At 37.0% G+C, this 20,605-nt stretch overlaps 1 protein-coding gene and 1 long non-coding RNA gene across 4 annotated transcripts in view; one reads left to right on the forward strand and one right to left on the reverse strand.

The window, feature by feature from the left end:
* The window catches only part of sp8b (sp8 transcription factor b), a 63,854-nt gene extending 43,485 nt beyond the window's left edge, over nucleotides 1-20,369 (forward strand). Inside the window, exons 1-2 of one of the 3 annotated variants that reach the window (XM_058746929.1) lie at nucleotides 17,514-17,644; nucleotides 18,012-20,369. In XM_058746929.1, the coding sequence (XP_058602912.1) occupies nucleotides 17,624-17,644; nucleotides 18,012-19,358 (1,368 nt within the window). In that variant the 5' untranslated portion in view covers nucleotides 17,514-17,623 and the 3' untranslated portion in view covers nucleotides 19,359-20,369. Of the gene's footprint in view, nucleotides 1-17,513; nucleotides 17,645-17,728; nucleotides 17,798-18,011 lie in introns of those variants that run through there. The other 2 variants (XM_058746931.1, XM_058746930.1) reach the window with 2 other exon arrangements.
* On the reverse strand, nucleotides 7,683-18,129 carry LOC131521263 (uncharacterized). Its single transcript, XR_009266251.1, has 3 exons — nucleotides 17,990-18,129; nucleotides 13,300-13,658; nucleotides 7,683-8,539 (listed from the first exon to the last, which is right to left on the reverse strand). It is a non-coding gene; the product is annotated as an uncharacterized LOC131521263 (long non-coding RNA).
* Nucleotides 20,370-20,605: the final 236 nt, after the last annotated feature.

A 20,605-nucleotide genomic window follows, 5' to 3' on the forward strand; every position in this document is an offset into this window, starting at 1 on the left:
TATAATGCTTTTAGTATGGAGCTTTTGTCATTCCGTTCAGTTCAGGTGATTCCAAAGCGGTCACATTGGAGCCGGGTGTTAAAATGGTTGTCATCCAACCTCCTTCGTCGGCCTACTTCAGATAAGCGATTCACAGTAAGTCCGACTCATCAAAATTAGACACGGTCGCTAGGAAGCACTGGCCGTCGGCCTCATCATAATCCTCCTCAGGAACATGAGGAACGTAGCGGAGATGCCCAGACATTGTGCTCTCCGGCTGGAGAGGCCATGAGATAATATGGACAGACAAGATACGCCTCCTCACTCTAGACGGGGCCTTTACAGCGCTCTTAATCTAATTAAGTAAATAACTTTATAAGTGATCACCTCTGTGACAAAACACTACTGAGAAAGCTAATTTGCTTCTTCCCTAGTGCAACAGATAATGCTGTTTTATTACACAAAGGTCACAAGGGAAATTAACTTCTCTCCAACAAGCAGATAAAAAGAGAATGCACAGGCACCCGGAATAACAAGTGCATACTGATTACATTCAACCCGGTGAGTCCCAGATGGGTTACAACAAGTGACCTTTCTCTAAGCTCCTACAAAAATGGGATATGCAAACGTCAACTCGCCGACAGCGCATGCGACCCGGTGTTTATGAGTAAAGTAATAGGGAAAGGCAAGAACCACAAGGTAGATTGTAGGGATTGTTCATTTGTCAGTGTTTGACCACTTTCTGAGGATTTTGTTTTTCCACTGAAAATACCTGAATGAATTGCGTGACCGGAGTGAATGCACAACACGTTTTCCATTCTTTTTTTGTTGCGTTGAGTTTGTCTGATGTTTAGACTGAGATTAATCCACTGGACTAAAGCTATTGTCTTTGTTCAGCTCAAAATGGAAGACTTTAAACATGAAACTCTGCATTTTCTTACTCTCTTTGGGAGATTTGTGAAGATTTTCTCACCATTATTGAATAAAATGCTTCGAGTTTGACTGAAACTGCTGATATATGTGCTTGAAATATACGTCAGTCTATACAGATTAAATATCCTGCTTTTACAAAATACAAAAGTTTGGGGTAATGTTTTTAAAAGTCTCTTATGCTCATAAAGGCTGCGTTTATTTGATCAAAAATATGGTAAAAACAGTAGTATTCTAATTTTAATGTATTATTACATGCAATTTATTGCTGTGATGACAAAGCAAACTACTAAATTTTCAGTAGTTATTATTCTTCAGTGTCACAGTGATCTTTCAAAAATCATTGTAATATGCTGATATGGTGCTCCAGAGAAATGTCTTATTATTATCAATGTTGAAATCCGGATTCTTTGATGAACAGAATGTTCAAAACAACAGACATTTTTTCATTGATTAATTCACTGTATCCTTGCTGATTAATTTCTTTAAATAAAAAAATCTTACTGACTCTAAATGTCATGGTGCACACAGCAGGGAGGAACGAAGAGAAGAGGATAACTCAAAATTAACAGTCTTTAACGTTCAGTTCAGGGCAGGGCAGGGCAGGGCAGGGCAAGGTTCAGATGGACAGGAACACCGGGAATAACGAGTAGACCAGACAAAAAACTAACTAAACAGGCAGGAACTAAATACACATGACAATCACAGATAATTACTAAAACACCTGAACTGAATAAACAAATAATCACACTTAACAAGGACAGGAACATGACCAAATAAGGAAACAAGAGGTGGGAACACATGACACACACAACAGAGGACTGACACTAAACTATAAACAAACTATGTATGCTTGTTTGTTTTTTAGGTTGTTAATGGCACAAAGATTACTGGACTTTGTTTTACAAGAAAATACTATTTCAGCCTTTCTACATCAAAAATTCAGGTTTAATTCAACATTATTTACTGTTTCTTTGTAACTACTTGAAAAAAATATATTTTCTTTTTCTTTCTTTTTTTTAATGTCTATGTGCTGATACTATTTTTCAAATAAAATGACATTCATATGCTCTGTATCAGTGACAAAACCCAGGTTTTTCCAATCTGTAGTAGTCAGCATTTGACATTTGTAAGGATCAGAGGGCAGATATAATCATCATCATCATCTTTATATAAACCCGATAGATGTTAAAAATCTAAATTGAGCTTTTGGAGGCTCCCAATGTGAAACTTTTCAGTGTCGTGACAATATCTCCCTGGCCTGAACTATTGCATGTTTCAATCAATGCGGGCTGGAGTAAATAAAAAAGCAGGGGGGAAGATTCACCGCCATTGATCGCGGCTCAACACAGACCCTGCTGACAATCTAGGGTTTGCGCCAGTAATGTCCGCAGTCATCGACAAAATCAATGAAACTCATCCTTTCAATAGCATCCAATTATTAGCACAAAGTAAAGGCAGCCATCCCTGATAAATCACAAATGCTTCATTGAGAAGACACTGACAAGATAAATGTTAATTGAAATGCAAATAATTCAGACCATCATGACCAGTGAAAGTCAAACAAAATGTGTCAAACTCCAAAATCTGGTGGAGTTTTATTAAATATCAATTTCATGTAAAAGACTAAAATAATGAAAACATGCTTCTCTAACTATTGTATGTGTGCCAACTATTACTGAACTGTGATTCTGGCAAGAGTGCAGCAAAATTCCACCCTTCACCACCAGTGATCTTGATAACACACTACATCTCCCATTCTAATCATCATTAATATCTCATCACGGTTTGTGTTAATTAAAAAAGCTACAAGGCTGATGAGTGTTAAATGTGATCTAATGTTCATTGGTTCGGCTCGTCCCATCTTTAAGTGATTTTATAAATGTGCCAAATGTAATCAGATGAAGCAGGATGACTTTGTCTGGAAACTTTTTTTTACAAAACTATTAAGTTACCCTGAAGAACATACGAAACAACAACAGTTAATATATCAGTTCAGCTATGACAACATCATCATTATCGTCTACACATGCTTTGGAAAACTATTTGACCTACACTGCAATCCTGACAGATCTTCAGCTTAATTAAAATATTAAAGTCGGATTTAGAGTTTAATTGTTACCTACCCAGAAAGCATAGGAAATAAAAACATATTGGCACAATTATTTAACATAAGGCTATATAGATTTGGCATCAACATACAAATGATGGAACAAAAAACATTCAGCATGGTGGAATATTTAATAAAAAAAAATAAAAAAAACAGTAATTTAGCTTGTTATCATTATTATTATTTTTATTATTGACATATTAAATATATCAGTTAATAATTATTAAGTAGAGCAAAAAAAACTAAAAATGATGTGCATTTATTCCATACATTAAAAAAATATATATATATTTATTTATTTATTTATTAATTAAAAAAAAAAAAAAATTCTTGATATTGTCACCATGACTTATTATTATGGTTATTTTCCAACTCTGCAAAGGTTCTTACATGATTAATGAAATGAAAAGGGAAGACCCCGGCGATCTAAATTAATATTCAGTCATAACATTTTAAAAATCACTGGCATATGAGAAAAAAAATTAACCCTGCACTTTCTCCAGGAACTCGTTGCTTTTGCCAAAATGCCCCAGTATTAGGCTCGGTGAGACTCTATATCAACAGCATGAAAACATTTCTCCTGCATCTTTGCTAATGTTAAATATAGAGGCACTGTTTGTCTAACATTTTTGGCTAATGAGCCATGAAACACATTTGCTACTGTTGACCCAGTAATTTTAAGTAATATGGCTATTAAAAGCCATTATGTGTCAGTCAGCTGGAACAGAGTGGGGTTGAACTGTTCTCAGAGGGGTTTGAAGAGCACTGGTAAATCAGATCAACGGAAGAAGCCCCGCTGTTAGCACTGTGTGTGTAATAACCTGACTGAAGGTGTGCGGGCTGACCAGGGCTGGAAGTTTACAGCTTGTAGCCACATGCAACACGTTAGGGAAGAAAGTGACCCACCGAGATCATTGGTACCCAGTAGTTTAAAGCAAAAGACAGTAAGACAAATAACGATTCATTCATTTTGAATGTAAACACTGCGAACGCGAAATATTTTGTATGCATTTACCATATTCTTCTCCCGATTCTCCCTCGAGAACCGTCAGACGTTCCAAGAACTAATTCCCTTCCATATGCATGAACCTTGATCACACACACACACACACACACACACACATCCATACACTAATATCCTCCCAGACCTCATTAATACAGTGTTGTGGATGACTGCTCTACAGGGCCTGACTTAGAATCACAGTGGAAGGCAAGAAAATCAGATTAAACAATTAGTGTCAATTAGCCCCGGCCAAATCATTCCACAAACAATTGGTCTCTAGTGCCCCGCTTAATTACGAGCGACTCTCAGCGCCTTATCAAGAGCCTCGTCTGGCCCGTGATTCATGTCCGACTCTCCACTGTCCCGCAGGCACCATCAATTATCCTCCTGTAAACAAATCCTTGATAATAAATGACATGCCTTGCCGAGCTCTATTAGCATAGCCTTATTTATGCCCGCGCGCTAGCCCCACTGCAAAACTGCAAGTGATCATGAGGCCCTCCTGATTAGAGAGGGCCGCACATTGGGGGAAACTGTGAAACGATGAGGATGTTAATAGAAATGCCATACGTCCCTGCAGAAGTGATATAGTGCACTTGTTTGTCAGGTTTTTTTTTTTTTTTTTTCTCAGCTATCAAGGTGATAAAGTCGCTTGCAATATTAAAGATTTCAAAATGATTCTATATATGGGAGTTCTTTAACTATGGGGACTTTTATGACAAAAAGTTTGACTTTTATTAAAACTAACAAATGAAGGTCACATTAAAATGGTCTTGTAATTATTTTGAATTGCATCTTCATCATTTTGATACTTTTATATGTGTAGCTGTTATTGTTTTTGCTTTGTACCCACATTCTTACTCATAAAAATGTATTACTGAGCTAGCACATAAAAATCCATTTTCAAAATCATATGCTTGCCTTATCCAGATTCACTAGGGTAGGCCTACAATAACGATTTGTATTTTGAACTGTCGGGTCGGATTTCGCGCGAAAATACCTAGCATACGTCATTCGTTTTTGTCTATTTACACCATGTCTGTGATAAAAACAGGGCACGCTTACTATCCTGTGTGGTTTGTAACTACAATAAATAGTGTTGTTGTGTATACTTTGAACTATTAAGAGAACTAGAACCTGGTCACTTCTAAATAGCAACTATCTACGGAATCATCCATTGTCAAAACAAAGAACTGCAGAGAGTCAACAGGGGAAAATGCCAAAGCAAAACTCAGATAGCCTATCATAGGCAGATATACTTGCTCCGATGACTTTTTTTCTGAAATACACTTGAAATGTGTTACAGATCTGTTCCGACATGGTGATTCATGGCTAAGCACTGCACAATTAACGTAAAACAGGTTACTACGCAAATAACATGCAATTTAATTTTCAGCCACAGATGGCGATAGAGAGGACAAGATTCTGTCATGCAGCTCTAAATAGGCCTATTACATTTTTAAAATGAAAATATTCTAATCAAATGTGTGAAAGCAGCATAAATTAGCCTAGTGCAATATCTGTGGGGTGAACATTTGTTTAAATGTTTAAATAAATCCAGGCCTCATCACAACGCACAATTTTGCCCTAATAACGTAATTCTTTTTTAGATGAGACAGAAGAACAAAAAGAGCAAAGAAAAAAGAACAGACTAAGAGAAAATAAACAAGTGAAGATAAATATCACTGAATATTTTGCTTTTAATATTTTCAGATATTGTGTTTCAATCAAGTTATATACAGTCATTGCCAAAAATATCGGCAAATATGATCAAAGAAGGCTGTAAAAATTAATCTGCATTGTTAATCCTTTTGATCTTTTATTAAAAAAATTCACAAAAATCTAACCTTTCATTGGATAATAAGAATTTAAAATGGGGGGAAATATCATTATGAAATAAATGTTTTTCTCTAATACACATTGGCCACAATTAACGGCACCCTTTTATTCAATACTTTTTGAAACATCCATTTGCCAGTTTAACAGCTCTAAATTTTCTCCTATAATGCCTGATAAGGTTTGAGAACACCTGACAAGAGATCAGAGACCATTCCTTCATCCAGAATCACTCCAGACCCTTTAGATTCCCAGCTCCATGTTGGTGCTTCTTCTCTTCAGTTCACCACTCATTTTCTACAGGGTTCAGGTCAGAGGACTGGAATGGCCAGCAGAAGCTTGGTTTTGTGCTCAGTGACCCATTTTTGTGTTGTTTTTGAGGTTTGTGTTTGGATTATTGTACGGTTGAAAGATCCAAACATGGCCCATTATAAGATTTCTAACAGAGTCAGTCACTTATTGATTTTTTATCTGTTGGTATTTGATAGAATCCACGATGCCATGTGTCTAAACAAGATGTCCAGGACCTCCAGCAGAAATATAGGCCCACAACATCAAAAATACAGCAGTATATTTCATTGTTCATGTGGGGTACTTTTTATCCCTGTGTTCACCAAACCCATCTTGAGTGTTTGCTTCCAAAAATCAAATTTTTTAGTTTCATCTGTCCATAGAAGCCAGTCCCATTTGAAGTTCCAGTCGTGTCTGATAACTGAATATGCTGGAGTTTGTTTTTGGATGAGCGAGGAGAATTTTTCTTGAAACCCTCCAAAACAACATGTGGTGATGTAGGTGCTGTTTGACAATTTTTTTAAAGGTTTTCTGACCCCAAGACTCAACTATTTTCTGCAATTCTCCAGCTGTGGTCCTTGGAGAGTCTTTAGCCACTCAAACTCTCCTCCTCACCGTGCATTAGGACGATATAGACACACGTCCTCTTCCAGGCAGTTTCGTAACATTTTATGTTGATTGGAAATTCTTAATTATTGTCCTGATGGTGGAAATGGGAATTTTCACTGCTCTAGCTCTTTTCTTAAAGCCACTTCACTAATTTGTGAAGCTCAGTTATCTTTTGCTGCACATCAAAAATATATTCTTTGGTTTTTCTCATTGTGATGGATGATTAAGGGAATTTGGGCTTTGTTTTCCCTCCTATTTATATTTCGGTGAAACAGGAAGCCATGGCTGGATAATTTCATGTTCATAATCACACTGGAGTGCTCAAAATTGTGAATATAAATGGGAATATACTTCAGAAATATTTTACTCATAAGAATTTCTAGGGGTGCCAATAATTGTGTCCAACGTGTATTTGAGAAAAGCATTTATTTCATAATGATATTTCCCCCCATTTTAAATTCTTATTATCCCATGAAAGGTTAGATTTTTGTGAGTTTTTTTAAATAAAAGATCAAAAGGATTAACAATGCAGATTAATTTTCACAGCCTTCTTTGATCATATTTACCAAGGGTGCCGATATTTTTGGCCATGACTGTATTAGTATTAAATTATTAGAAATTTATATATTATAGTATTAGTATTAAAGTATTAATCTATAGTTCATAGATTAAAAGACAAAAAGTTTGCCTTTTTGATCCAAAACAATTTTTTTAAATGTAATTTCCACCACAGAATGCTGCTAACCAAAATACATAATTTGAGATACTCTGAAAATGACACGGATACGGTGACTTTTCAGGAAAAAATAAAATGACTGCATTCTCCATTCGATATACACTATTTGACATTGTTAAACACATTAAATAAATGAGTGAAAGTGTGAAGTCTGTTTTATGAGAGTTTATTTTCTAAACGTCCACAAATTGCCTACAGAAATATCCATATGTGAAGGTTACCCTTCCATGTCATATTTTACCTATCATGCACCTACAAACACCAAATGTAGGGAGGAGCATTTGAGCAATTACCGTTATTTCATTTCAGCACGATACAATGCTGCATATCATTCCTCATAATATAAGATCGGCCTACACCCAAACCGACACTGATTCTTTGATGTACAGTGTAACCATGACAAAAAGCACACACAATCTCACACCCCCACGCACACATAAATACATGTGTTGCAGGGGGAGACAGCAGGCGTGATGACATGTTAAATTACCCTAGTGATGTATGGTTTAATGAACCCCCTTGTGTTGATCATGCTCCACATTAATCAGCCGGCTCCAGCAGATTCCCTTATTTTCTCAATGCTCCCCTGATAAACTGCAATTTCATTTAACCTTGGACAGCAACTTTAATAGCTTCCACAGGACAACTGTCAATACTTGCCTGGGTATACAGTGATTAAATTGCATGGCGAGAAGACCGTCCTGACTTCCTTTATCAAGCCCCTCCTTCGTCCCTCCATTTGACAATTCTCTCATTTTTACTTCTTCCTCAGTATGATTTTTCCTTAAGGCCAGAAGGGAAATGCACATGGATTTTTGAATGCAAGACTGGACAATTTAAGTAGAGAAAGAAAGAGGCAAGGTTTCTATACTTTTTGAATCCAAATTAAACAAACTTCATCCTGCGGCGTTTTTGTTTAACATTTTTTCAGATGAAACATTTCTGAGAAAGGCAGCGAGATCTTGGCATCTGATGGTATGAGATTCAAACCAGCCATGTTCTCGAGGACTCAGTGGCATCTTTCTGCAGGCTCTCTGGTCAGCGCCTGTGGGGGGAAAAAAAATCTAAATTTGAGACATTTTGAACATGATAGACATTGAATAGATCATAAAAGGGTAGCAAAATAAAACTATAACTCTTGGTTTTTACAGCTACTTAGTAGAATATAGCTCATAGGATTTAGTTTTTGGAGTACAGGAACGTCTTTTTGCTGCAGTGACATGCCACCACATATCTCTGCAGGTGCCTGCTGACCTCAGCACAGTTCCAGCGCCTTTCTGTCTGTGACATCTAAATTCTCTTCGTGTCAACTGAGCACAAATTATAAGCCAAGAGACATCAGCTGACTGATTAAAAACAAGTGTCAGGCTATGGAAGGACAAAGGAATGTCTGCGAATACAAAAAATAATCAATAAGCCTCCCTTCCCAAGTGAGCAGTCAGTGTATAAAGTAGACCCTACTTTGGAAGGCATCAACTATAACATCGTCAAAACATAATATACACAGTTTAAATGTAATGATTAAGATGATCAGTCAATAATTGAATAAGTATATTTTATACAGTGGTGGCCAAAATTATTAGAACACCTGACAGATCTGAAAATATTGACCTTTTTTTTTTTGCCTCCATATCATGATTTCATTTTATAATGTTTATGAAACATGCAGATGGTTGCTCTGAGCACAACAAATATCAGATGAAGTGAGTCGTGTTGTTTTTATCCACTTTTACCTTTAATATTTGGTGTGTCCACCTTTTGCAGCAATGACAGCAGCACATCTCTCTGGCATAGTGTCAAAATATTTCCTGAGAACTTCAACACTAATGTTATCCCATGCCTTCTGCAACTCAAGCCAAAGGCTTTCCTTTTAATGTACAATACATCTGTCAGTTTATTTTCCAACTCGCCCCAAATTTCATGTTTGAAGTTTCAAATTTCAAATTTCAAACATCATTTTCAATATACCAGAAGATTCCTTCCATCGCAGGTAGTTCCAGCAATAGTTCGTTTTATGGGTATTGTAATGGCCATTTCAACAAAAACAACTGAAACCTCTTAAATATGCCAAGTGTTCTAACAATTTTGGCCACCACTGTACATAATCATTAAACAAAGGCTACATTCAGAATTTGGCCCAAATCTTTTTTTTTTTTTCTTCACACGTGACACAGATCTGACACAGAGTACTGAATCACAATATATTAAATAATAACAACAACAACAACAATAATAAATGTAATATTAAAAGTTCTATGAATCTTTGTATTGAGAATTGTCTGGTGAATTTTATGTTTTAATATTAGTGCTGTCAAACGATTAATCGCGATTAATCGCATCCAAAATGAAAGTTTTTGTTCACATAATATATGTGTGTGTACTGTGTATATTTATTATGTATATATAAATACACATAGCCTACATGCATGTATATATTTAAGAAAAATATGGTATGTTTATATATTAAATATATTTGTATATTATATAAATTATATGAATATAAATATGTAAATATTTTCAAAATATATGCTGTATGTGTGTGTATTTATATATACATCATAAATATACACAATACACACACACATATATTATGTAAACAAAAACTTTTATTTTGGATGCAATTAATCGTTTGACAGCACTATTTAACATACTATATAACAACATGATATATTAAATAATATAACATTAATAATTATAGTAGTAGTAGTAGTCGTAGTAGTAGTAGTAGTATAGTTCGTTTGATCTTGATAGAACCTAAAGTATATAATTCTGGATGATTTCATTGTCTAATAAGTCCAAGAGGTCCATGAAACACTTCACAAAGTTAAACTAACTAGAAGAAACCCAGTGGTAATGATGCAGGGCCCCTCTCAGAATGAGTTTGCTAACTTAAATGTTTTGTCACAGTGACAAAAGAAAAAAAGAAGTTGCTATTGTGTCACCGCAATGACATAATGAGGTAGGCAAATACTTGTTTCTCCGCCCTGTCTCTCCCCTGTCCCTTCCCTCTCTTTCTGTAGTGGTGACAGGCACACGCTCTGGTCTCCATTATGGCTGTGGATGGACAGAATGGGCAGTTGTGGATAATTACTGAAACTGTAGGAGTCAGGGCTGACTCTCAGCACTTTACTCAGTGCCACTGGCTCTAGCGCTGTCCCTCACGCTGACAAACTTGCACACACCCACTAGAGTAACGTAGGGGACAGTCAGAAATGTCTGGGAATAGACCGTGTATTAAATAATTGTGATGGTTTAATTGGATTTGTGATCAGCTGTGTTCATTCTAACTTTAGAGACAGTTGAGGTCTGCCCAGCTCAAGTACAAATTGTTTGTATGATTTAATATTTTATCTATTGTGTTGGACCAACTTGTGCGATTCAAAATATTCTAAATTCTAACAGTAATAATCAGACTGTGTTTCATCATTGTACATTGTAAAAGTGTATATTGTTACTTTAAAGGTGCAATCAATCATTTTTCCTCAATAAAATAAAATAAAATACAAATGCCAAACATTCCTGTAAAAAATAAATCTGTAAAATAACAGAAAAAGTACTGGCAGCTCATTACACACGACGTTATCCATTAATTTTACGGACATTTCTGTTAACTCTAAAACACAATGCAATGAAGTGTAAAATTCAAAATACCGGTAAAATACCTGTAAAAAATAAATACCGAAAAATTCCTTCAAATTATACAGTATATTGTGCCCTATGTTTACAGATTTTTATATTAACCTTAATTTGTTAATTTACTAAATGAACAATATTCTTGAATTAAATCAAATTCATTGATTTTAATTTAGATTTTATCATGCATGATTTTTTAGATTAACTAATTCAGAGGAAAATAAAACAAAAAAGTGCCTAAACATGCTTGTTCTCACTCACTGCAAACATTATTTATTTATATACTGTATTTACTTCGAACAATATTCTTGAATTAAATTAATAATTCTTGATGTTATTATGCATGATTTTTCAGGCTAACATTCTTAGTGTATATTTTATTCATATACTGTATGTGGTGAATATTTTCCTTCACTGACGCACACATTATCAGCTCAGTTAACTGTTTGCAAACCATCAGCTACACTTGAAAGCATTTTTTTCCCTTTTTGTGCCTTAATCTTTCAAATAAAGAATCTTACCTAATTAACTAGACTAACCTATAACTTAAAGGATGAGAAAGCCTTTTATAAAGAAGCAACACCCCTCTATCCAACACGCACACACGCACACACACACACACATAAACTGCTACCCATCCCTCCCAGCCAAAGGGGCTCCCATCCAGGCTGACAATAACCCAGTGGCAGCTGGTCGATCGATACCCGACAAAAGCTCGGAGGTTGGGGCAGTCAAAAGATTGTTAACTAGCCATTTCATCTCACAGACATTTAGATGATTGTTTGTGCTTCACTGCACTCCTTCAGCGAGGGCTGCTGCCACACCTGTGCAGGGCCTTTACAAAGCCTGCTTACCCGCTCCTGATGACCTCACTATGGCCAGCAAATAGCCCGACACAAAAGCACTGCTCCTCAGAATGCATCATACTTAACAGTGTTTTCATGCATGGCTGAACGAACACAAGCCATAGATACTGTATTTGGCAATACCATAATGTTATTAAACTACTAGTCTGTGTGGCATTATTTATTTATTCAATTATTTTTATATACATGTATAATCTATTTTTATCTCTTATTTAAATATTGATTTATTTACTATAACTATATATTTAATTTCTTTATATCTATCTATCTGTCTATCTATCTATCTATCTATCTATCTATCTATCTATCTATCTATCTATCTATCTATCTTAAAAATTGATTTATTTAGTATAAATTTACAATTTGTTTTTATCTATATTTCTTAAAAATGTATTTATTTAGTATAAATCTATCTATCTATCTATCTATCTATCTATCTATCTATCTGTCTATCTGTCTGTCTGTCTGTCTGTCTGTCTGTCTATCTATCATATTTAAATATTTATTTATTTCGTATAAATGTATCACTTATATTTATCTACAGTATCTACAGTATATCATCTATCATCTATCTATCTATCTATGATCTGTCTGTCTTATTTGTTTGTTTTTTAATTATTATAAATTTATTTATTTATTTATTTTGCACTTTTCTTCTTGACATCTGTGTAGTTATATTGTCTGTGGGATTATAATATAGATCCTACAAATATATGTACTTTTGCTTGCCTCCTTATGAAACTTCCAGTTCACATCATTTCAGATATTCATCAGACATTTCAATCCAAAAGATTAACTTTTGAAACATTAAAATGCCCCTTTAACCCCAAAATTAGAGTTTATGATTAAAACAAGTCCCTCGGGTCATAGCAAGAGCTGACCCTGTTGTCATATTTAAAACTTAAGAAAATTTGCATCTGTCATTCAGTTAAGTACATTGGCTCTTGTATACTGTGATACATTAGCATGTGATTTGTTGGTTAATTAGAGGGCTTATGATAATGATAATGACCACATAGCCCATGATGCCACATTTCCAGGTGTTTAGCTTTGGTGATTAGCCGCTGGATGCCTCCTCCCCCATCTAGTGTCCACACAACACTGATTAAATCAAGATGAATGAGTTATTGGACACGGGACACACACAAGCAGCCTACGCTGGTGTATGTCATATGACAAACACCACCTTATCTGGTTAATGTGAATTCATTAATTATCCAAAGCAGCTGGTATTCATTGCCAACAGGGTATTTTAAATATACAAGAGCCCTAAAAACATTATAAATATGTTTTTTGCGGGACTAACCTGTGCATGTGTGTGAGCTTTCTGCTTAAACTCCGCACACTTGTCCTCTAGCAGTGATCATATGTCAGCGTTTACACTCCTGTGATCATGTCTATGGTTGTGTGATCCAGCAAAAAGTCAGCACATGGTCCACGGCCCTGCTCTAGTAGTTCAATGGGGTTGTGGGACGTGGGCCGAGGGGTTGGGGCTGGGATGTGGATGTGGACTGGCGCTCTCTGAGGTTCATCCAGGCAGAGCCAGGCTTCCTGCTCCTCCTTTGTCACACCATTTGGGCTCTTGTGTCTCGGGCTCCACTGCCCTAGCCTCACTTGGCAGCCCTGCACACACAGGGACATCTGGTCTCTCTGTCCCACCTCCTGCTGAAAAGAAAGAGTCCGGCCATGGCCCCACATTTATATGATATTTTACAAAAGCATTACATTGAACTATAGTAACAGTTCATAACGCTTGAAATAATTTGTATGACAAGTAATAGAGAGAGAGAGAGAGAATTCATAACATATACAATTATATATATGTAACCCTGGACCACAAAACCAGTCTTAAGTAGCACGGGTATATTTGTAGCAATAGCCAACAATACATTGTATGGGTCAAAATGATCGAAATCATTAGGATATTAACTAAAGTTCATGTTCCATGAAGATATTTAGTAAATTTCATACCGTAAATATATAAAAACTTATTTTTTGATTAGTAATATGCAGGGACTTCATTTGGACAACTTTAAAGGCGCTTATCTCCAGTTCAAATAGTTGTATCTCAGCCAAATATTGTCCTATCCTAACAAACCATACAAAAATGGAAAGCTTCGAAAATTTCCAATCAAATTTTAAAACAAGACCCTTATGACTGGTTTTGTGGTCCAGGTTCACACACGCACGCACACACACACACACACACACATATAGTGTGTGTGTGTGTGTGTATATATATATATATATATATATATATATATATACACACACACACACACACACACACATATACATATATATATATATATATATATATATATATAATCTAAACTAATTAATTTATATATAATTTACTATTTAATTATCATATATGTATATATATATATATATATATATATATATATATATATATATATATATATATAAACAACTGTAGATATAAACTATATTGAAAAATGTTATGAACCTGTAATCTGGTAACTGATTCCTTGTAAATAAACTACATACTTCTTTAGGTTTATTTAACAATAGATTCTGACTTTCGAAATAAATGAATAAATAAATAAACAAATTTAATAATTATAATTGTCTTTCTGCAAAGTAATAATTTATTTATTTACATCTTATTTTCTTTCATTATCCTTCTTTTTTTTAACTCGATGCTTTCAACGTAGTCCTAAATCTTTATTACTAGTTTCGAATTCCGGCAATTAGTCTACTGATGTTTCGCAGGACTCGGACAGGTAGACCACTAGATTATCAGTTTTCCTGGATAATCATAAGATTAAAGAGGAAAGTGCTCCCACCATCTCCGGGACACAGCCGCTGACTTCCCCTCTTTTCTTTTCGCAAAATTATTGAGAGCACGCAATATTAAACCCATTTTGTTCGTGCGCACTGGGCCAGAATAACGCGATGATTAGGGCCACGAACGGGACAGGTTTCTTCAGCTTGATTTCATGACGGTAATGTAGCCCATGCATGGAGAAGAAAGGCAGAGATGGGGACATCTGTTCAATACAGGCCAAAAAGAACCTCGGTGGCCTGTATGGCATCTTGGGAAAGAAAGCAACAGGATATTACATGCGCGAATGTTTAGTTGTTGTTTTTCACTGCTTTTATTATCATTTGAATTTTATATTTCGTTCAATTTACTTAATTTCATTATTACAGTATTAAACCTTTGATATGAATTATATTCCAAAATCACGAATTCAATTTGAATTGCACTATTTATAGTATACGTTCTAACCTTTTATTATTTTTGAAATAATTTATTTAAAAGTAATACAATTGTGAAATGTGTTTTCTGTAGTATTGTTTAAAAAAAATCACACGCTGTTGCTGCGCTTCCACCTCATCCTCTCTTGCGCATCTCTCGCGCTGTCTTGTCAGAGGACATGAACACATGTTTTGATTACACCACCGGTGGCCGAGCGGCTCCTCCGTTATTCGTAATTAAACTCAATTCCCAAAGTAACATTTATCTTCCAGGGTCTGCGCGTTCACTGTGCGCGAGCGCCACTGCCTTCTGCTGTGCGAGAGGAGATGCGCGCGGGGTCAATCAATAAAGCGAGGACACAGACACGGTATGTGCATCATGCATCTGTTGCAATCAAACAATGCTGCAGTTTATGGGACATTTGTTTGTGTGTGTGTGTGACATTTGTATTTTGGAACGGGTTGCGCGTGCACGTTGAGTTATGGAAATGTATTGCCGTGAAGTTTCACCACTTTACTTATTAGTCTGTTAGTCTTTACATGCTGATGTAATTTCAGGGATTTTTTTTTTTTTTTTTTTTTTAACTCTGTGTGATATGAAAATGTTTTAGTGTTGGACATAGATTCATTAGTTAGTTATCATAATCTCACCATCCACAAACCAAAGTCTTTAAATCATCCGAGCGAAAAGTTCAGTTATTTTGACATGCTGGATGTTTGACACAAAAGCTGTACGTTTGATTGTTATAACTTAATTTTTTATTCATTCTGGAGAATTAACTTTACAAACTGTACAGGTTTTGTTTCAGAATACATGGCTGAGGTTCAAATTTGCGCAAAGTAGCCTATATATATATTTTCCACCCCGATGTGCCTTGCTTAATTTTTTTGCTGCGTATTTTTCTCACTCTCAATTTTGAGTTCAACTGCTTCTTGTTCTTTGAATTAGAAAGGGTATAAGCACTGCCAAGGAAACAACAGAACTGTTGTGCAAATCGAAGAAACAGAGAAATGAATCTGATCAGCCATCTATCACTTCCCGCAATAAAGGAGGCGACACGGCGGAGGCAGATGATTTGATGAATAATCTTCGGTCGTTTTAATTAACTTTTTGCTGTCCTATAATGACCAAGTTGGTCAACGGAGCCGGTCAATAAGAATGTTAATATCAAACAAATAAAACTTCTCATGATTAAAAACCTCCTGCTTTATTAAATTTGAAATTCAAATGAAATTTATGCCTCCAGTCCACGACGCATGTAAATAGAGTAGCCAGGGCTACATCATTATCCTGAGAGCATTTCTGCATTCATCGTCCTGATATCAATAGCCCGCCACTGTATTACTGTTGAGAGTTAACAGAACACAAAAGCCATATTCCACCTTGTAAAGACGTTTACATGCATTATGTGAAATTATTTTTTTTTATACTGACCAACAAGTTCAAAGAGTTAAATGCTCGCAATTCCTAATACATACTTAATAATAACAAAAAGTCAGAAAACACACCAGTCCTGCGTAAAATGCTGTGCGTGTTACTGTCATGTGTGTGTTTGTGTGTGTGTTAATAAGGAGACAGCGAAAGAAAGAGATGGTATGTTATAATATAGCCTAAAGTTATGAGAGTAGCCTATACATATTGATTTCGTTAATTTGCAATGAATGCATATACATTTTTAAATCAATCGACCCACAATGCACGCTTGTTTGAATGATTTAAACTTTTGTCTACTAAAGGAAAGTTTTATTAAACGTGTTCATTTTCGAAACAATAGTCAAACATTTAAAGAACCGTTGAAAATTTTTTAGCCTATAAAAATAAAGGCAACCTGTTCGTTTTGTCGTCTTGACCTGTACAACATAATTTCTTTACAATAGTTTATGGGAATCTGTATTCTACAAAACAACCTGTAAGACAATGACAACGACTTGTAAGAGTGATATGATATACAATTGCTATTTTTTCCCATTATCACAACTTGTAGCACACATAGCCTAATAATAATAATAATAATAATAATGATAATAATAATAATAATACAAATAATTCATAACAGATCAGGGTGTCCAGTAACCTCGTTAACCTCTTTATACAAAAGAATAGAAAAGTTTCCTAAAACTTCCAGTCCTACTCATTTAGCTTGAGTTTTATTATGAGGGGGGTGTTGGAAGGGGTGGAGATCTTGTCTGAAGTGCTCTATCGATGACCTCACGCTAGAATGTGGCCGCGTGAAGGTACGGCTCTTCCTGATTGGTCGCCCGTGTCACAGCGGCACTTCAAAGCCGTGAGAGGAGCTACAATTGTGCTGGAATGGGCGGACCACATCATTGTATTGCACACCTCTAAAAAAACAGTGCTCTGATTCATAAATATAAAAAGATCCTCTGAGGAGGGCACTTTTGTGATGGCAACTTCACTTCTAGGGGTGAGTCTAAGGAGTTTCGTGCTGGTTTAATTAGTTTCCTTTATTGTCCTGCCGTGGGGATTAAAATTTCTTGGGTCAGCCGGGGAGAGAGTCACTTGATTATGTTTTAAGCGAGAGAAACGAGCAGGACTTCCATTTCTCAACTACGACATTGTATGTATAACTTATCTTGGTATTTATATGCTGTGTTTCGCTTTTGTTTTGTGTTTGCGAGTGGTTGTATTTCAGTGTTTAAGATTTCGTTACTGCCATCCTTCAGGTATGCTGGGCTTGCACGATAAAAGGCAGCGAGTTAAAACTGTTCTTCGAACGCACCCAGTTCCCAAATCTACCATCTTTACTTACCTTCTAACTTCTTTTGTTCCAGGAGGAGCCGAGATTGGGGTCGACTCCTTTAGCCATGTTGGCTGCGACGTGTAACAAAATCGGGAGTCCGAGTCCTTCTCCTTCCTCTATTTCGGATAACTCGTCTTCGTTCGGAAAAGGATTCCACCCGTGGAAACGAGCGGCAGCCAGCAGCTGTAGTTTGGGATCCAGTTTATCCTCTTTCGCTCGGAATGGTGGTGGTTTAAGCGACTCTTTTGGCACGAACACTTCCACGGGATCCAGTGCCTTTTCCTTAACTTCTGGTACTTCATCCAACTCCCACTTCGGAAACGACTACTCCGTTTTCCAGGCGTCGGTTTCCAACAACTCCCAAGAGCCCAGCCACCAGCCCATGTTTATTTCCAAGGTGCACACGTCCGTGGACAGCTTGCAAAGCATTTACCCGAGAATGAGCGTGGCCCATCCCTACGAGTCGTGGTTCAAGTCCTCGCACCCTGGCATACCCGCTGGGGATGTGGGCACCACGGGCGCGTCCGCGTGGTGGGACGTGGGAGCCGGTTGGATTGACGTGCAGAACCCGAACGGAGCCGCGCTCCAGACGTCCCTTCACTCCGGCGGGCTGCAGACTTCCTTACACTCTCCTTTGGGGGGATACAACTCAGACTACTCGAGTTTAAGCCACTCTGCCTTTAGCACCAGTGCGTCCCCGCATCTGCTGACCACCGGTCAGCATCTCATGGACGGATTCAAACCCGTGCTCTCCTCGTACCCAGACTCCAGTCCCTCTCCCCTGGGTGGAGCGGGAGGTTCCATGTTGACAGGGGGTCCGACGGCCTCGTTGGCGGGATCTCCGCGGTCCTCGGCGCGGCGCTACTCGGGCAGAGCGACGTGCGACTGTCCGAACTGTCAAGAGGCGGAGCGCCTGGGTCCAGCTGGCGCGAGCCTCCGCAGAAAAGGGCTACACAGCTGTCACATTCCCGGCTGTGGGAAAGTGTACGGCAAAACGTCGCACCTCAAGGCTCATTTGAGGTGGCACACCGGAGAAAGGCCTTTTGTGTGTAACTGGTTGTTCTGTGGGAAGAGGTTCACGCGCTCCGACGAGCTCCAGCGACATTTACGCACGCACACCGGCGAGAAGCGCTTCGCTTGTCCCGTGTGTAACAAGAGGTTCATGCGGAGCGACCACCTCAGTAAACATGTCAAAACGCACAGTGCCGGAGGCTCGTCAGGGTCGGGCTCTGGGGCGAGTGGAGGGAAACGAGGGAGCGACACCGACAGCGAGCACAGTGTTCCCGGTAGCCCCTCGTGCCACTCACCTGACCTGTTGCAACCTCCCGAGTCTGTCCCGACGACGGGCATGAACGGCCGTGCAAACCCCCTCGATTAATCCCGTTCAAAATGCACGTACACGAATCTCGAATGGACTAGAAACTTATCTGACGGTTCGCAAAAAGGTTGTGCTGTTCGTTCGGTAACACTTTATAAAAACTTTCGATAATTCCAGTTGTTCACAAACACTATCAGATCGCTAGTTAATGCACATTCAATTCTGAATATCCTGTGTGAAACAATATAAACCAAAGTTTCATCTCTTTTTAGCTATTCGAGTGTACATTAACTAATTTTCTGTTAAGCTTAAAGTGAAAGTTATTATAAAGTGTCACCTGGTGAAATAACCGTGTGGCCATTTCACTTGGATGTTGTAAAGTGATTCAATTTACGATTAAAGTGTAATTTACAATGAAGTAAGCCTGTTTTGGTCTGCACAGATTCTATGTGACATGAATTTGGTAAAGTAAGGGAATATTAAAAAGGACATCATCTGATATGTGCATTCTGATGGGTATTTGTCGAATAGTCTTATTTTACTTACTGTTGTTATGAAACAGAAAAAAATGTATTTTACCCATCAGTGAAGTGGCCTGTCATTGCTAACTTTTTGTTTTTCTCAAAACCAAACTGTGGCACTTTATTCATGAACACTACTAAAATCCAATTTCGTAAGGATAAATTGCCGTAGTGTTGAATAGACTTCGTTTTGTCATTTACAAATTCATTTCTTTAATATTCGAAAAGATAGTCTATATATCGCACATTGGTCTTTGTCGAAACTGCAGACTACAAATCCTAAGTTTGTATGAAATGTACTTATTTCTTGTTGCTGAAAAAGAATGTAAATACTGAAAATAAAATAGAATAGACTAGGTTATTCCACACTGATGTAAAACTTGGGTATGTATGTATTTGTTCAAGACGCAAATTTTGAATAGTATTTTTAGTTGCATATATTGACTCTAGTAAATATCCAAAACTGTACGGGAGTGTTTTTTGTGAAGAAAAACGTCATATTTATCCACGAGTTGGACTTGATTTTTTTTTCTCTCTTTTTTTGGAGGTCTGTCATAGACGCACTTTGAAATGATTTGTAAGATTTTAAATTCAGAATTCAGTGTTTAATCACGTTTTCTAATTTATGTAAGCATGCACATGTAAGGTGAGCGTTTATTTCACATCGTTTATTTGAGAAAATTGGCTTTCTAATTTAAGCCACTCAATAAAGTCAACATGGATTCAGCCACAGTGAACGGTTTGCCGTTGATATTACTGCAATGTCCAGTTTCTATAAAATAAAAT

Source organism: Onychostoma macrolepis, chromosome 16, assembly GCF_012432095.1.
Source record: "Onychostoma macrolepis isolate SWU-2019 chromosome 16, ASM1243209v1, whole genome shotgun sequence".
NCBI classification, from domain to species: domain Eukaryota; kingdom Metazoa; phylum Chordata; class Actinopteri; order Cypriniformes; family Cyprinidae; genus Onychostoma; species Onychostoma macrolepis.